This window comes from Taudactylus pleione, unplaced genomic scaffold, assembly GCF_031769625.1.
Source record: "Taudactylus pleione unplaced genomic scaffold, aTauple2 ptg001661l, whole genome shotgun sequence".
Classification (NCBI taxonomy): domain Eukaryota; kingdom Metazoa; phylum Chordata; class Amphibia; order Anura; family Myobatrachidae; genus Taudactylus; species Taudactylus pleione.
In genome coordinates, this window is record NW_028286058.1 from 3,087,618 (window position 1) to 3,100,692 (window position 13,075).

At 45.5% G+C, this 13,075-nt stretch overlaps 1 protein-coding gene across 1 annotated transcript; it reads left to right on the top strand.

The window, feature by feature from the left end:
• Positions 1-312: 312 nt before the first annotated feature.
• Positions 313-7,193, top strand: LOC148442018 (alpha-1-antitrypsin-like). Its single transcript, XM_088464390.1, has 4 exons — positions 313-949; positions 1,519-1,789; positions 4,714-4,858; positions 7,005-7,193. The coding sequence occupies exons 1-4, from the start codon at positions 313-315 to the stop codon at positions 7,191-7,193; spliced, it is 1,242 nt and encodes a 413-aa protein (XP_088320516.1).
• Positions 7,194-13,075: the final 5,882 nt, after the last annotated feature.

Here is a 13,075-nt window from a genome sequence, read left to right on the forward strand (position 1 = left end):
GCAGGGGGTGCCTAACCATAACTTCCCACCCAGTGGTCCCTAAACCTAAACCCCCCTTCCCCGGGCTAACGCAAATACTTACCTGGATCCTACATTCAGGATTCCGGCGGTAGGGATGTCGACGCCGGCATCCTGATCCCATTCAGGATAGTGGCATTGGCATTTTGCCGGGCGGCGGGATTCCAGCTTCGATATATATCGACGGCTGGCATCCCGTCCACCAGCGTATTCACTACATTCCATAAACAAGATACATACAATATGAAGCTGTGTGTGCATTAACAGAATGATTCACTTATGTATTTCAGAGAAATGAAGGTCTTTCTGGTCGGGTTTTTGAGCCAAGCTCTGATTTGTTCGCTGGTCTTTGGCTACCATCTGAATGGAGAACACCAAGATGAGGATCATGATGATGACCACCACTCCAGCAAGACAACGCCTCTCCACCAAATAACACCATATAATGGCAACTTTGTATACAAGTTCTACTCACATCTAGCTGTTAAATATCCCACCGGCAATCTCTTCTTCTCTCCGATAAGTATTTCTGTAGCATTTGCCATGCTCTCTGTTGGCGCCAGGTCTCAAACCTACAGTCAGATCCTGCAAGGACTTGGATTCAACACCACTGCTCTCTCAGAAGGAGACATCCATAGGGGTTTCCAACAGCTGCTGAGCGTTCTTAATCGACCTAATGATGACGTCCAGCTCAGCATGGCAAATGCTCTATTTTTTGATAAAGACATAAAGCTTCTTGAGAAGTTTTTAGATGATGCCAAGAACTACTATAATTCCGAGACAATTTCTACAGATTTCCACAAATCAGAAGAAGCCAAAAATCAAATCAATAGTTACGCAGAGACGAAAACCAATGGGAAAATCAAAGACTTGCTGGACAGTGTGGAGCCAGAGACAGTCCTGGTCCTCCTAAACACGATTTTCTTCAGTGGTAAGTAGGACAATGGGAGGACTAATGATCTATCAGAAAGAGATAAGGATTTGTTGAGATGTTTATTCATAAGATGCATCCACATAGTTTACTTGTGTGTTTTTACAAAGCCCAGGACCACTTTTAGTGCTGTTGGTTTTTCCATATGTACTAAATAAACTTGCTGATATCGTCAATTTTAAATATGTTTGACACTGAAATGTTTTCAGAGTAAGTAAAGGTGAAGCACACTTAGATATAACTAGAGCAAATCTTGGGGGTACATTTACTAAAGCTTCTAAAGCAGACAAGTGATGGTGTTCTCCATAGCAACCAATCAGATTCTGTCTATTATATTCTAGGATGCAGTAGAGAAATGATAGCTTGCATCTGATTGGTTGCAAGGGGCAACAGCACCACTTTCCATTTTTAGAAGCTTTAGTAAATCTACCCCTTGCTTTGGACGCATTCCCCTACTTGGTCCAGCTTGGGTGATACTGAGGAGCTGGAGGGACGTTGTAAGTGAAATATAATTTTGGGTAGAAATTACTGAGAGATAACACATGTCTTGATGGCTGAATTTATTTTAGGAACATGGGAACACACCTTCAATAAGAATTTCACAAGGGAGCGAGACTTTCATGTGGATGAGAACACGGTTGTGAAAGTGCCAATGATGACCCAGCAAGGAGAGTACCTCGTGGCTCACGTACGGGAGCCAAGATGTGTAGTGCTCGAGGTCCCATACAAAGGAAATACCTCTGCAATGTTAATAGTGCCAGAGGCAGGGAAACTGCACGAGGTGGAAAAGGCTCTCCAGAACAGGTCACTGCAGGCATGGAAGAAACAAATGCACACACAGTAAGTCTCAGCATGTGTGAGAGAACGTGTAAATGAGACGTTAGATACCTAGCACGCATACAGGCTTATTGTGAGCTGCATACAAATTGTATCTGTGTATGTGCCAAAGAAAATCCATTTGTTAGTGATTGAATGAAATGGACGCTTATTGGTGGCAATTATGAGATTGCGCAGAACTTTTCTGTCTCGTGGGAGTGTCACAGGATAAAACAAGGTCCTAATGATTTTATGATATATACTAGTATGCCCATGGTGAACATATCGCCAATTTGGACCCAGAACATACGTACGGAAAATGCTTTGCTAGATAATGGCTAGATCATATGTTAATATGACAGAATTGGGTAATCAAAAATGTGTGTGAAACATAACCGTCTAAGCCGCGCCCTTTTATGGTTTTGGGGGATTTTTTTATTGTAACATTTCGGCACTTTGTAAGTGCGATGATATATTTGTCCATGGACTCTGAAGCAAAATGGGCCGTTTCCAGGGGGTATTGTAATCTGAGGCCCTATAGATGCAAATGATAATGCACTGTTACTCCGCCTCACCGTCTCCCAGCTCCCGCCAATCAGCGACTGCCGGAAAGCAGAGAAAAGAGGCGTTGCTTTCGAGGCTCAAACTCATTGCTGATAAGCTGGGAGCGACGTGTTGGAGAAAGTAGGTGAAGGGAGAGCGCCCCCTATGGCAGCAGCCTCACGTGTTGTGCCGCCCATGCGCCCTCCCTCCTTATCTAATAGCTATGTCATGCAGCCAGGCGGCCAATCAGGAGCTGAACTGGGCAGAACGTAAATAGTGCCCGCACATGGCTAGGGTGCCGGGTCCATGTGAGAGCACAGACCACCAGTGGTGCATAAGAACAGCAGCTGGCAGCGGTCACCCCTATCCCGCTTCCCCCAGTCACTGTGCCGGCTCTGTGTTCTGGGAGTTTTCTTGACTTTTTTAGGTTACTATACCAGAGTATTTATTCTGTTTTTTGTCGATTTTTTTTTTTCATCAAATTTTATACAGTTTTATTCCAAATTCTGTAATTTATTGCTGTATGAAATCCGCCACAAAAGAATCACATTCATACTGTATCTTAAATAGTCTTTGATATATTCAAATTGCGTTCCGGACAAAGGGACTAAGCAAATTATATATATATATATATATATATATACAGTTTGGTGCATAAATATTGGGACATTGACAACATTTTCATATTTTGGCCTCTATTCACCACCACAATGGCTTTGAAATGAAACAAACAAGATGTGTTTTAACTGCAGACTTTCAGATTTAATTTGAGGGTAATTACATCCAAATCAGGTGAACGGTGTAGGAATTACAACGGTTTCTCTATGTGCCTCCCACTTTTTAAGGGGCCAAAAGTAATGGGACAAACTAAACAATCCTAAATCTAACTTTCACTTTTTAATACTTTGTTGCAAATCCTTTGCAGGCAATTACAGCCTGAAGTCTGGAACGCATAGACATCACCAGATGTTGGGTTTCATCCCTGGTGATGCTCTGCCAGGCCTCTACTGCAAATGTCTTCAGTTCCTGCTTGTTCTTGGGGCATTTTCCCTTCAGCTTTGTCTTCATCAAGTGAAATACATGCTCAATCAGATTCAGGTCAGGGGATTGACTTGGCCATTGCATAACATTCCACTTTTTAGCCTTAAAAAACTCTTTGGTTGCTTTTGCAGTATGCTTTGGGTCATTGTCCATCTGCACTGTGAAGCACCGTCCAATGAGTTCTAAAGCATTTGACTGAATATGAGCCTATAATATTGCCCGAAACACTTCAGAATTCATTCTGCTGCTTTTGTCAGCAGTCACATCATCAATAAATACAAGGGAACCAGCTCCATTGGCAGCCATACATGCCCACGCCATGAAACTACCACCACCATGCTTCACTGATGAGGTGGATGTTTTGGATCATGAGCAATTCCTTTCCTTCTCCATACTCTTCTCTTCCCTTCACTCTGGTACAAGTTGATCTTTGTCTCATCTGTCCATAGGTTGTTGTTTCAGAACTGTAATGCCTTTTTTAGATGTTGTTTGGCAAACTCTAATCTGGTCTTCCTGTTTTTGAGGCTCACCAATGGTTTACATCTTTTGGTGAACCCTCTATATTCACTCTTATGAAGTCTTCTCTTGATTGTTGACTTTGACACATATACACCTACCTCCTGAAGAGTGTTCTTGATTTGGCCAACTGTTGTTAAGGGGTTTTTCTTAACCAGGGAAATAATTCTTCTGTCATCCACCACAGTTGTTTTCCGTGGTCTTCCGCATCTTTTGGTGTTGCTGAGCTCTCCGGTGCATTCTTTCTTTTTAAGAATGTTCCAAACAGTTGATTTGGCCACACCTAATGTTTTTGATATCTCTCCGATGGGTTTGTTTTGATTTTTCAGCCTAATGATGGCTTGCTTCACTGATAGTGACAGCTCTTTGGATCTCATATTGAGAGTCGACAGCAACTGATTCCAAATGCAAATGTCACACCTAGAATCAACTCAGACCTTTTACCTGCTTAATTGATAATGAAATAACGAGGGAATAGCCCACACCTGTCCATGAAATAGCTTTTGAGTTGATAGTCCCATTACTTTTGGCCCCTTAAAAAGTGGGAGGCACATATAGAAACCGTTGTAATTCCTACACCGTTCACCTGATTTGGATGTAATTACCCTCAAATTAAATCTGAAAGTCTGCAGGTAAATCACATCTTGTTTGTTTCATTTCAAAGCCATTGTGGTGGTGAATAGAGGCCAAAATCTGAAAATTCTGTCAATGTCCCAATATTTATGCACCTGACTGTGTGTATATATATATATATATATATATATATATATAATATATATATATATATATATATATATATATATATATATATATAGTATATAAGATGTTTTTTATTCCATTTTATACAGGCTAATTCGTTTATCACTGCCAAAATTTTCAACTTCTAACACACTTGATCTTAAAAATGAGCTAAGTGAAATGGGCATCACAGATGTATTTTCCAATAATGCTGATCTCTCTGGGATTACCGAAGCCCCTCTGAAGGTGTCAAAGGTGAGAATTACTTTTAGTTTAACTATTTTAGTTTGAATTTTTCAGTATATTGTCAAATTGACCTGGGACGTTTTGCTCTGACAAAATGTGTACAATGGGCTGATTCAGCAAAGTCCGCAACTGCGATTACACACGCAGTCGGCCGATTGTTGCGTTTGCGCGTACGCGAATCAGCCACTGCGATTGGGACTGTGATCGCAGTAACTACACAGACCCATTGCAGAGTGATTGATGGGAAGAGGCATTTGTGGGAGGTGACGGGGGTGGTCAGCTAAACACAGGAGTGCCAGTTGATTTTCAACGCCATTACAGGGGCATGCAAAAATTATCCACTACGATGCCATACGCAGCTTGGGCTTTCACTGTGTGCAATGTGGTTAGCAATTCCTGAGTAAGGTCAGAGTTTGTGCAATTGTGCGTGAGGCTCCGATTGTACTCGATGTTACCGATGGTTTCGCAGTCTTGCTAAACATTACGGATGTGTGTGAGGTAAGGTGGGCGTCCTTATGTTGTGCTGCGACGGCATAGCGATCACAAAGGATTAGCATATCATCGCAGAGAGACTGCGTGCGTAATGGCGCGATCGCAGTTGCAATCCTTGCTGAATTAGGCCCAAAGTTAATTGTAATATCAAACACCTAATGTGACAATGCCACCACTATGTAAGAATAACACTTAGGAAAACATGAAATCATTTATACAGTGTCTTTATACAGAGAGAGAGTTTGGGGCCTTATCCTCTGACTAGTGATAGTTCTACTTTCTGGAATGAAAATGTTCTCCCTATGTGACTTGTTACTGATACAGGAGAGAAAGTGACAGAGCAGTGGGGGGGGGGGGGTACAGGGAGAGAGAGAAAGGAAGTAAGAGCGAGGGGGAGAGACAGAGACATTATCATTATTATCATTAACTATTTGCGCCATATTCCCCCCAAAATGTACCCCTACAATGTATTATGGAGGGAGCGCAGCAGATATCTCTAATTTTCGACAGCAGCTACAGCCCCCATAGGTTTCTGCGGGGGACATTGCTGTCAGTTTTACCAAGCCACATGCTGGATATTGGCCCCCGCCAAGTTGTGCTGCTGTAGCCTATGGGCTACACATAACTAGTCAGGAGAGTGTTTCGGGGGAGCCCTCCCTGGCAATGGACGCCATGCATGCACGCTCTGTAGACCACACATGTGCAGAAGCCCAGTACAGGAGTGAAGTGACTGTCTCTTCACTCCGAGTACCGTGCAGGGATGGGCGCCTATCGGGGCTCCTGTCCCTGTGGGGGCTATTTGATACAGGCCGGGACTAAGATTGCATCTTGCAATGCGATCATGGGCGCTAGTACCGCGTCCACATCGCATTGCAAATGCGATTGGTGCTAAAAGGACAAATGCGATTGGTGCTAAAAGGACTCCATATAGAGAGTCTGAAAGAGAGGGAGGAGGGAGTGGAGACAGAAGAGAGAGGGAGGTGGGAAGGGATAGAGTGAAAGAAAAATAGAGTGAAAGAGAGAGAGTGGGCGAGAGAGAGTGAGAGGGAGAAGTTGGGGAGAGAGTGAGAGAGAGAGAGAGAGAGAGAGAGAGAGGGACAAGAGAGGGAGGGAAAGAGAGAGAGGAAAAGAGAGGGAGGTAAGAGAGAGAGAGTGGGAGAGAGAGAGTGAGAGGTTGGAGAGAGAGAGAGGTGGGAAGGGATAGAGAGTTAAAGAAAAATAGAGGGGGAGAGAGTGAGAGAGAGAGAGAGAGAGAGAGAGAGAGGGGGGCAAGAGAGGGAGGGAAAGAGAGAGAGGAAAAGAGAGGGAAGTAAGAGAGAGAGAGAGAGAGAGAGAGAGAGAGAGAGAGAGAGGGGGAAAGAGAGGGAGGTAAGAGAGAGAGATGTAAATACCAGACTGTTTTTTGTCTACTTAGAAGATTGGACAGAGCACAAAACTGTCTCTTTGAAACAGTTATCAGTCAGGGAAATGAATTGGCAAATCACTGATAATATGTATAGTTTTTCATCAGTTAGAAAACTTAACTACTGAGCTCCTCTTCTTTCAGTCTCTCTAATATGTAACATATATTTCTATGTGCTTGTTACAAAATGCTCCTTCAGTTCACATTTGATACACAGTATATTTCATGTATAACGTTCCCATTATCTTTTGAACACTACAGGCTGTACATAAGGCAGTGCTGACTGTGGATGAGAAGGGGACAGAGGCCGCTGCTGCCACAGCTATTGGGGTTGTGAAATATAGTCTCCCGCCGCACATTTCAGTTGATCGGCCATTTGTGCTCATTATTAAAGATAAAAACCTTAAATGCGTTCTCTTCGCTGGAAGAATCGTGAATCCAGAGAAATAAGTTTATATGGGTCTAGCATCATTTGTTCTCAGAATAAAGTGTTCAATATAAGTGTCATTTATTACTGGCTGGCTTTTTAAAAATATATATATTTATTGAAGCACAATATCAAAATACACATAGATCAGATAGTGATATTATCATGAGAAGATTGGTGGACAATCATAGGCATCGGATCGGAGGGGGGGCAAGGGGGCAGCTTGCCCCCACCCCAAACATTTGAAAGGTGTGATGGCCGCAGACGTTCAGGAGCTGTGCTTTATAGCAATAGGCTGCGTGGCCCCTGCACTGCACAGAGGAGGAGGTGTAACATGAGGTCTTTAAGTTACAACACGCTCATTACACCTTCTCCTCCATGCATTGCAGTATGCTATAAAGCACAGCCCCTGACCGTCCATGGCCATCACTACAGTGCCCCTGTGTGCCCAGGTAAGAGGGAGAGAGAGAGGGGGGGAGGGAGGGGGGCACAGCGACATCGGAACGATTTTATGTTGCCCCTCCCCCCAACATAAATTCATTCCGACGCCCCTGAGGACAATGCAGGATAATTTACATTATGGAACAACAAGGGTAGAATGGGAAAGTTACTGTCTTTTATGATTCACAAGATACAGAAAATTAGATTTGAATAACCTTTAATAGATTGGTTTAAAATGTTTGTTAGAACTCTGCTAGTGAAATAAGGACAAACATACGATAAAATATAGATAATAAAATGTGTGTGTGAATAGAGGGTCTGATTCAGATTTGGGACTAGAGTAAGATAGAGCAAGTAACTCTGTACCTGGACAAAGCATGTTGCAATGTAAGGGGTGCACAAACATAAAGTACATTGGGCCTGATTCAGACCCACTCGCAAGCGGCTGTCCGCTCGCAAGTGGGTCGATGGTGTGCACTGCGCATGCGCACGACGGAGGGAGCTCCATCGTGCGCATGCGCCAGACGCAACAAGCGAAGGACTTTCCTTCGCTCGTTGTGTCTGATCAAAGGGGGCGTGCTGTCGATGTTGATTGACAGCACGCCCCCTTTGGTGGGTGTGCCGGGGGCGTGCCTCCCAGATGGGGGCGTTCCCAAGGGAACGCCTACCGTCAGAAGCCGGCCCACTGACATCACTAGTGATGTCAGTGGGAGTGATTTTGGCTCTGATAGAGCCAAAATCACTCCGGGCCTTGCGGTTGAGAAACTCAACCGCAGGCTTCGGCTCGCAGTGGCGATGGTCTTGACCATCGCGGCCATCAACCTGCACGCTCGTATAGGCTGTAGGTGGTGACCCACAGCTATACGAGTGTCCAGAAGGACGCTCCATAATTATGGAGGGCGGCCCTCATTCAGAGCGTGCGCTCTGCTCAGAGCGTCCGGCTCTGAATGAGGGCCTTTGTTTTTTGCATGCAGGGTAAATACTGGCTGCTTTTGCATATAGCCCACACATGTTGGAGAGCTTTATTTAATACAGCAGTTTAGATTTGAGAAAGGACATGCCTCTCCCAAATCTAAATCTCTCTGCACATTTTACATCTGCCCCACCTGCAGTGCAGCATGGTTTTACCCATACTTACCAACTTTCATGCCCCCTCCTCCTGACATGCAATTCCTCCTCCGGGAGGAGGCAGCCAGGTTGGTAGAGAGGGCACGTAGCGGCTGGTAAAGTAGATGGAGCAGGGGCGTGGTGACACAATTGCATCATCGTGACCCCACCTCTCTGTACAGTGCCGAGAAACAGGCATCGTATAGGGCAGCTCGGGGCTACGATGACGCGATTCAACATGAATTGCGTCATCGGCCCCCTTGAACCACTCACTTGTTCGAGGGGTGCAAGCGGATGGAGTGGGGCCGCGGGGTGGGGGGTCCGGGCGGGAGATGACTACTTTTCCCAGGTGGCTGGTAGAGCCATCCAATTTTCGAGAGCCTCTCGGGCATTTCAGGAGAATAGGCCATACTTGCTGACATTCAGCTCCCTCCTTCCGGGAGGGAGCTGAATGCCTGTGTACAGCGGGTGGCGTGGCCGGGCAATGACTTTAATTGAAATTATAGGCATTGTGAAGCAGGGGGCGGGGCCATGATGATGCAATTCAGCGCGAATCACATCACCGATCCCCCTTGGAGGCTTGCCTGCCTTTCCGGGGGGCCGGGAGCGGCACCCAGGGGCGCCAAGAGGGGGGAGAGGGAGCGGGTACTATTTACCTGGCCCAGGCGCTGCACAAGTGTGGGTTTTTTTTTTTTTCTCAAGAGGGCGTGACCACGCCTCCCACAAATAGACCACACCCCCTCTTTACCTTGGCCCGGCAGGGCTCTCCAAACCCCTGGTGGCACTCGATATTCGGGAGGCTCCCGGCCAATCGGGAGGGTAGGCAAGCCTGGAGTAGGCAAATGTGATTTTACCCAGATGCACAGTACCTTGCTCTTTCTTACTCTATTCCCAATTCTGAATCAGGCCCAGAGTGAAAAAAAGTGATTACAAATAAGAGTATTCCACAAGGTGTACCTCAATTACTATTACATTATATTTGTCTCAATGATCAATGGAAAACATGTGAGTTTAACTGTGCATCTCCACATATATTGATAGTAAGTATATATAGTACCATATAGATAGCCAATCACCCAGCATGGTAGTACAGTTTTATCTACAAAACATATTTAGTTCCATTCAGATTAAGTAAACTCTGAAATTGGAAACTACACGTTAAGTTGCATGTTATTAGGGCCAGGTTTAGAGAGGGTCGGTAATGCAGCCGCGGTCACAAATGCCTTCGCAATAGCAGTTGCAGGAATATGCACATTGTAATCTCAGCCTTCCCTTTGTGCAGGGCGCTGTGATGGAGCGTACAAGCAGCAGTGCGCCCACTTTCAGGCTGCGTGGTCCGTGCATTTGCGATGGAGATTGTAAACACTCAGACACTGACTGAACATCAGTCGCACCATCGGTAGGGTCCATGCTAGCTACTTTCCTCTAGTCCAAAGAAACATGGCCTCTAAAGCATTGGATTTGCAATTGGGAACACAGCAGTGTTCTCAGACATGCCCCTGACACTCCCCTAACGCCCATGAAACAGCCCCTTTTTGATATCACTTTAGGTCATCTCCCAGGTTCAACCCTGAAACACCCAGGGATAACAAACCCCTTCTAATACCAAGGTGTTAGCGATGCCGTATGCAATTGCGATCGGCTTTGCTCACATTGGTTTAGGCATGTGCAGTAAGGGTTATTTACTGGTGTAGCTATAACAAACATTTTGAACCAATCTATTGACCACTTGCCTGGCACGGTCGTATCAGATACGACCATACCAGACTGGGCTTTACCTGACATGGTCGTATCTGATACGACCAGTCAGAAATGCCCACTGGGCGGCTGCGGGAAGCTGATCTTCCTGTAGCCGCCTATATCAGAGGGACCTCCTCCACATATTCTGCAGCACTTTACAGAGAATATCTTACCATTCACATCTGTCCCTGCCACAGTGGAGCTTACACTCTATATTCCCTACCACATGCTCGTAAACATACACACTATGGTCAATTTTGTTGGGAGCCAATTAACTTACCAATATACAGTATTTTTGGAGTGTGGGAGGAAACCGGAGTACCCGGAGGAATCCCACGCAAGCACAGGGAGCATATACAAACTCCGCACAGTTAGGGCCGAAGTGGGAATCAAACCCATGACCTCTGTGCTGTGAGGCAGTAACGCCAACACCGTCTGTGCTACCTGACGCATTTGTTTATTTTTATGGTATGCGTTGGAATAGTTTTAAAAAGATGTTCTTGACCTAATTCAATGGTACAAAACAGAGTAAAATATAACCATAACACAGCAATGTAATTTACATATATAAAAAGAGGCAAAACCCATCTGAATATATTATGATATACTCTAACAGTGTAAAGGTACAAATCATCGAGCCTTATGAGAAAATGCAAACAACCTAGAGTCCCCCCTTCCCAAAAGCGTGCAGGAACACAACCCATATCCTGGCACTTCCCGGACATATACATGGGTCTTACAGGGTGTTACAGAAACATCACCGTAGAAGCTCCTTAGTGGAACATGGAAACATGTCAATGAAGGTTTCCCACATATCAAGGAACTTCCACACAAGGGCTTCCTTTAGGTGAAAGATGCCTCCCACCAATCCATACAAAATATATTTTTTAAGTTTTTCTTTAAATAGGCCATGAGATGGGTCAGTTTTCTGAGTCCACAACTGACGGGTGCTTTAACGGACAGCCAAAGAAACAGCTAACAGTAAATTCTTGACGCCCTTCGAAATACGAACACCAGGTGACAGAAGGATGGGAAGCACTTACGTAGGATATAGAATCTTAGACCATTTAATTGTCCCTAGTAGACCAATAAGAAATGGCTCCACCTTTGGAAGTCATTGCCATCATCGTCCCAACATTGCATTTATAGAGGGTACTGTATGACGTATTTTATCAATGAGGACACATAAATGACACCCCATGCCCATTTAATTAGTTAATGCGCGGCATATGAAGGGCATGCAACCCACTTTTTTAAATATAGGGCCTCCAACTTATTAAAATTGATTAAAATTCCTGTTATAAGGTAAAACCCTCCAATATAATCTTAAGGGGGGGACAAAGATGGTTTAGGGTTAGACATATAAATTAACACATTGGGCGCATTTCAATTGTTTCCAGCCCTCTTGGCGCCCAACGCAGCTATTCAATTGTTGCTCCTGACAGGCGCGATCAGCTGTCAGCGCTCCATTTCAGCTTGCAAGCCCCAGGGGGGTGCGAGCTGAAATGGGCGAAGAGAGACCTGTTTGGGCACCCAAACGGCACTTTTTGCGATCGCACCCAGCACTTTGGTCGGGGCTAGCCGATATACGCTGCTAAACCCGACTACTTTCAGCGCGACCAGCGTGAAAAGCAGTAACAATTGAATAGCGGCCCGCGATCTCCCGTCAAAACAATTGAATACCACACATTGGACCTCATTCAGAGCCGCTCGCTGCTGGCCACCCACAGCTTGTGCGAGAGGCCAGGAGACCGTCACGATAATCGCGAACATCGGGCTTGCAACAAGACCCTGGGGTAGGGTCTAGGCTGCCGTAAGCCCGAGTGGACTTCCTGCTCTAATAGAGCAGGAAGTCCACTACTGACAACACTAGTGATGTCAGTAACCCCTCCCAACAAACGGCAGGCGTTCCTAAGGGAACGACTGCGTTTGTCCGGCAACCTCCCCCCTACCCGCCCACAAAACGGGGCGAGCTGTCAAACAACATTGACAGCCAACCCGTCTTGTAGCAAGCCCCGTAGCAACTGAACTTCAGTCGCTCAGTGGGACTCACGCATGCGCACGCCGGATGCGGCGCTTGCGCAGGGCATTAACATCAAGCCGCTTGCGAGCGCACAACGCTTGCAAGCGGCTGTGAATCGGGCCCATTGTCGGCAAACGTAGACAGTTTAACCTCAGCGTCGCCAATGCATATGACCTTTAATGTTGGGCAATTTTACAACACTAGAGGGTCCAAAGAAATATTATACAGCTGGGAGAAAGGGGTCACCCTTTACGCATATCGCGAATTAATGCAATAGGATCATATGGGTCCCATTAATCAACACGTATATAGAAGGAGTTTCATTAAGAAAAGTCAAGTAAATAAATGAAGTTGGGGCCAGGATGAAATTGGATAGAGACTGTGTTGAACGCATTACGTCAAGACTAAAAAGTACAGTGGGGACAGAGGCCCTGAATCAGATCCGGACGCTCTGACAGAGTGCTCACTCTGAATCAGGACCGGACTATTTTTTTATAGAACGGCCTCCTGGCTATAGTGAGCGGCCATGATGATGTTCGCGATGGTCAAGACCATCGCGACCATCGGGCTTGCGATGAGACCCTTGTGGTAGGG

What these genes read in the sequence shown, in the direction of transcription:
- LOC148442018 (XM_088464390.1), top strand. Translation starts at nt 313, where the DNA reads ATGAAGGTCTTTCTGGTCGGGTTTTTGAGCCAAGCTCTGATTTGTTCG. An exon ending in AAACACGATTTTCTTCAGTG is followed by an intron (nt 950 to 1,518) that starts GTAAGTAGGACA and finishes AATTTATTTTAG; the next exon opens with GAACATGGGAACACACCTTC. An exon ending in CCCCTCTGAAGGTGTCAAAG is followed by an intron (nt 4,859 to 7,004) that starts GTGAGAATTACT and finishes TGAACACTACAG; the next exon opens with GCTGTACATAAGGCAGTGCT.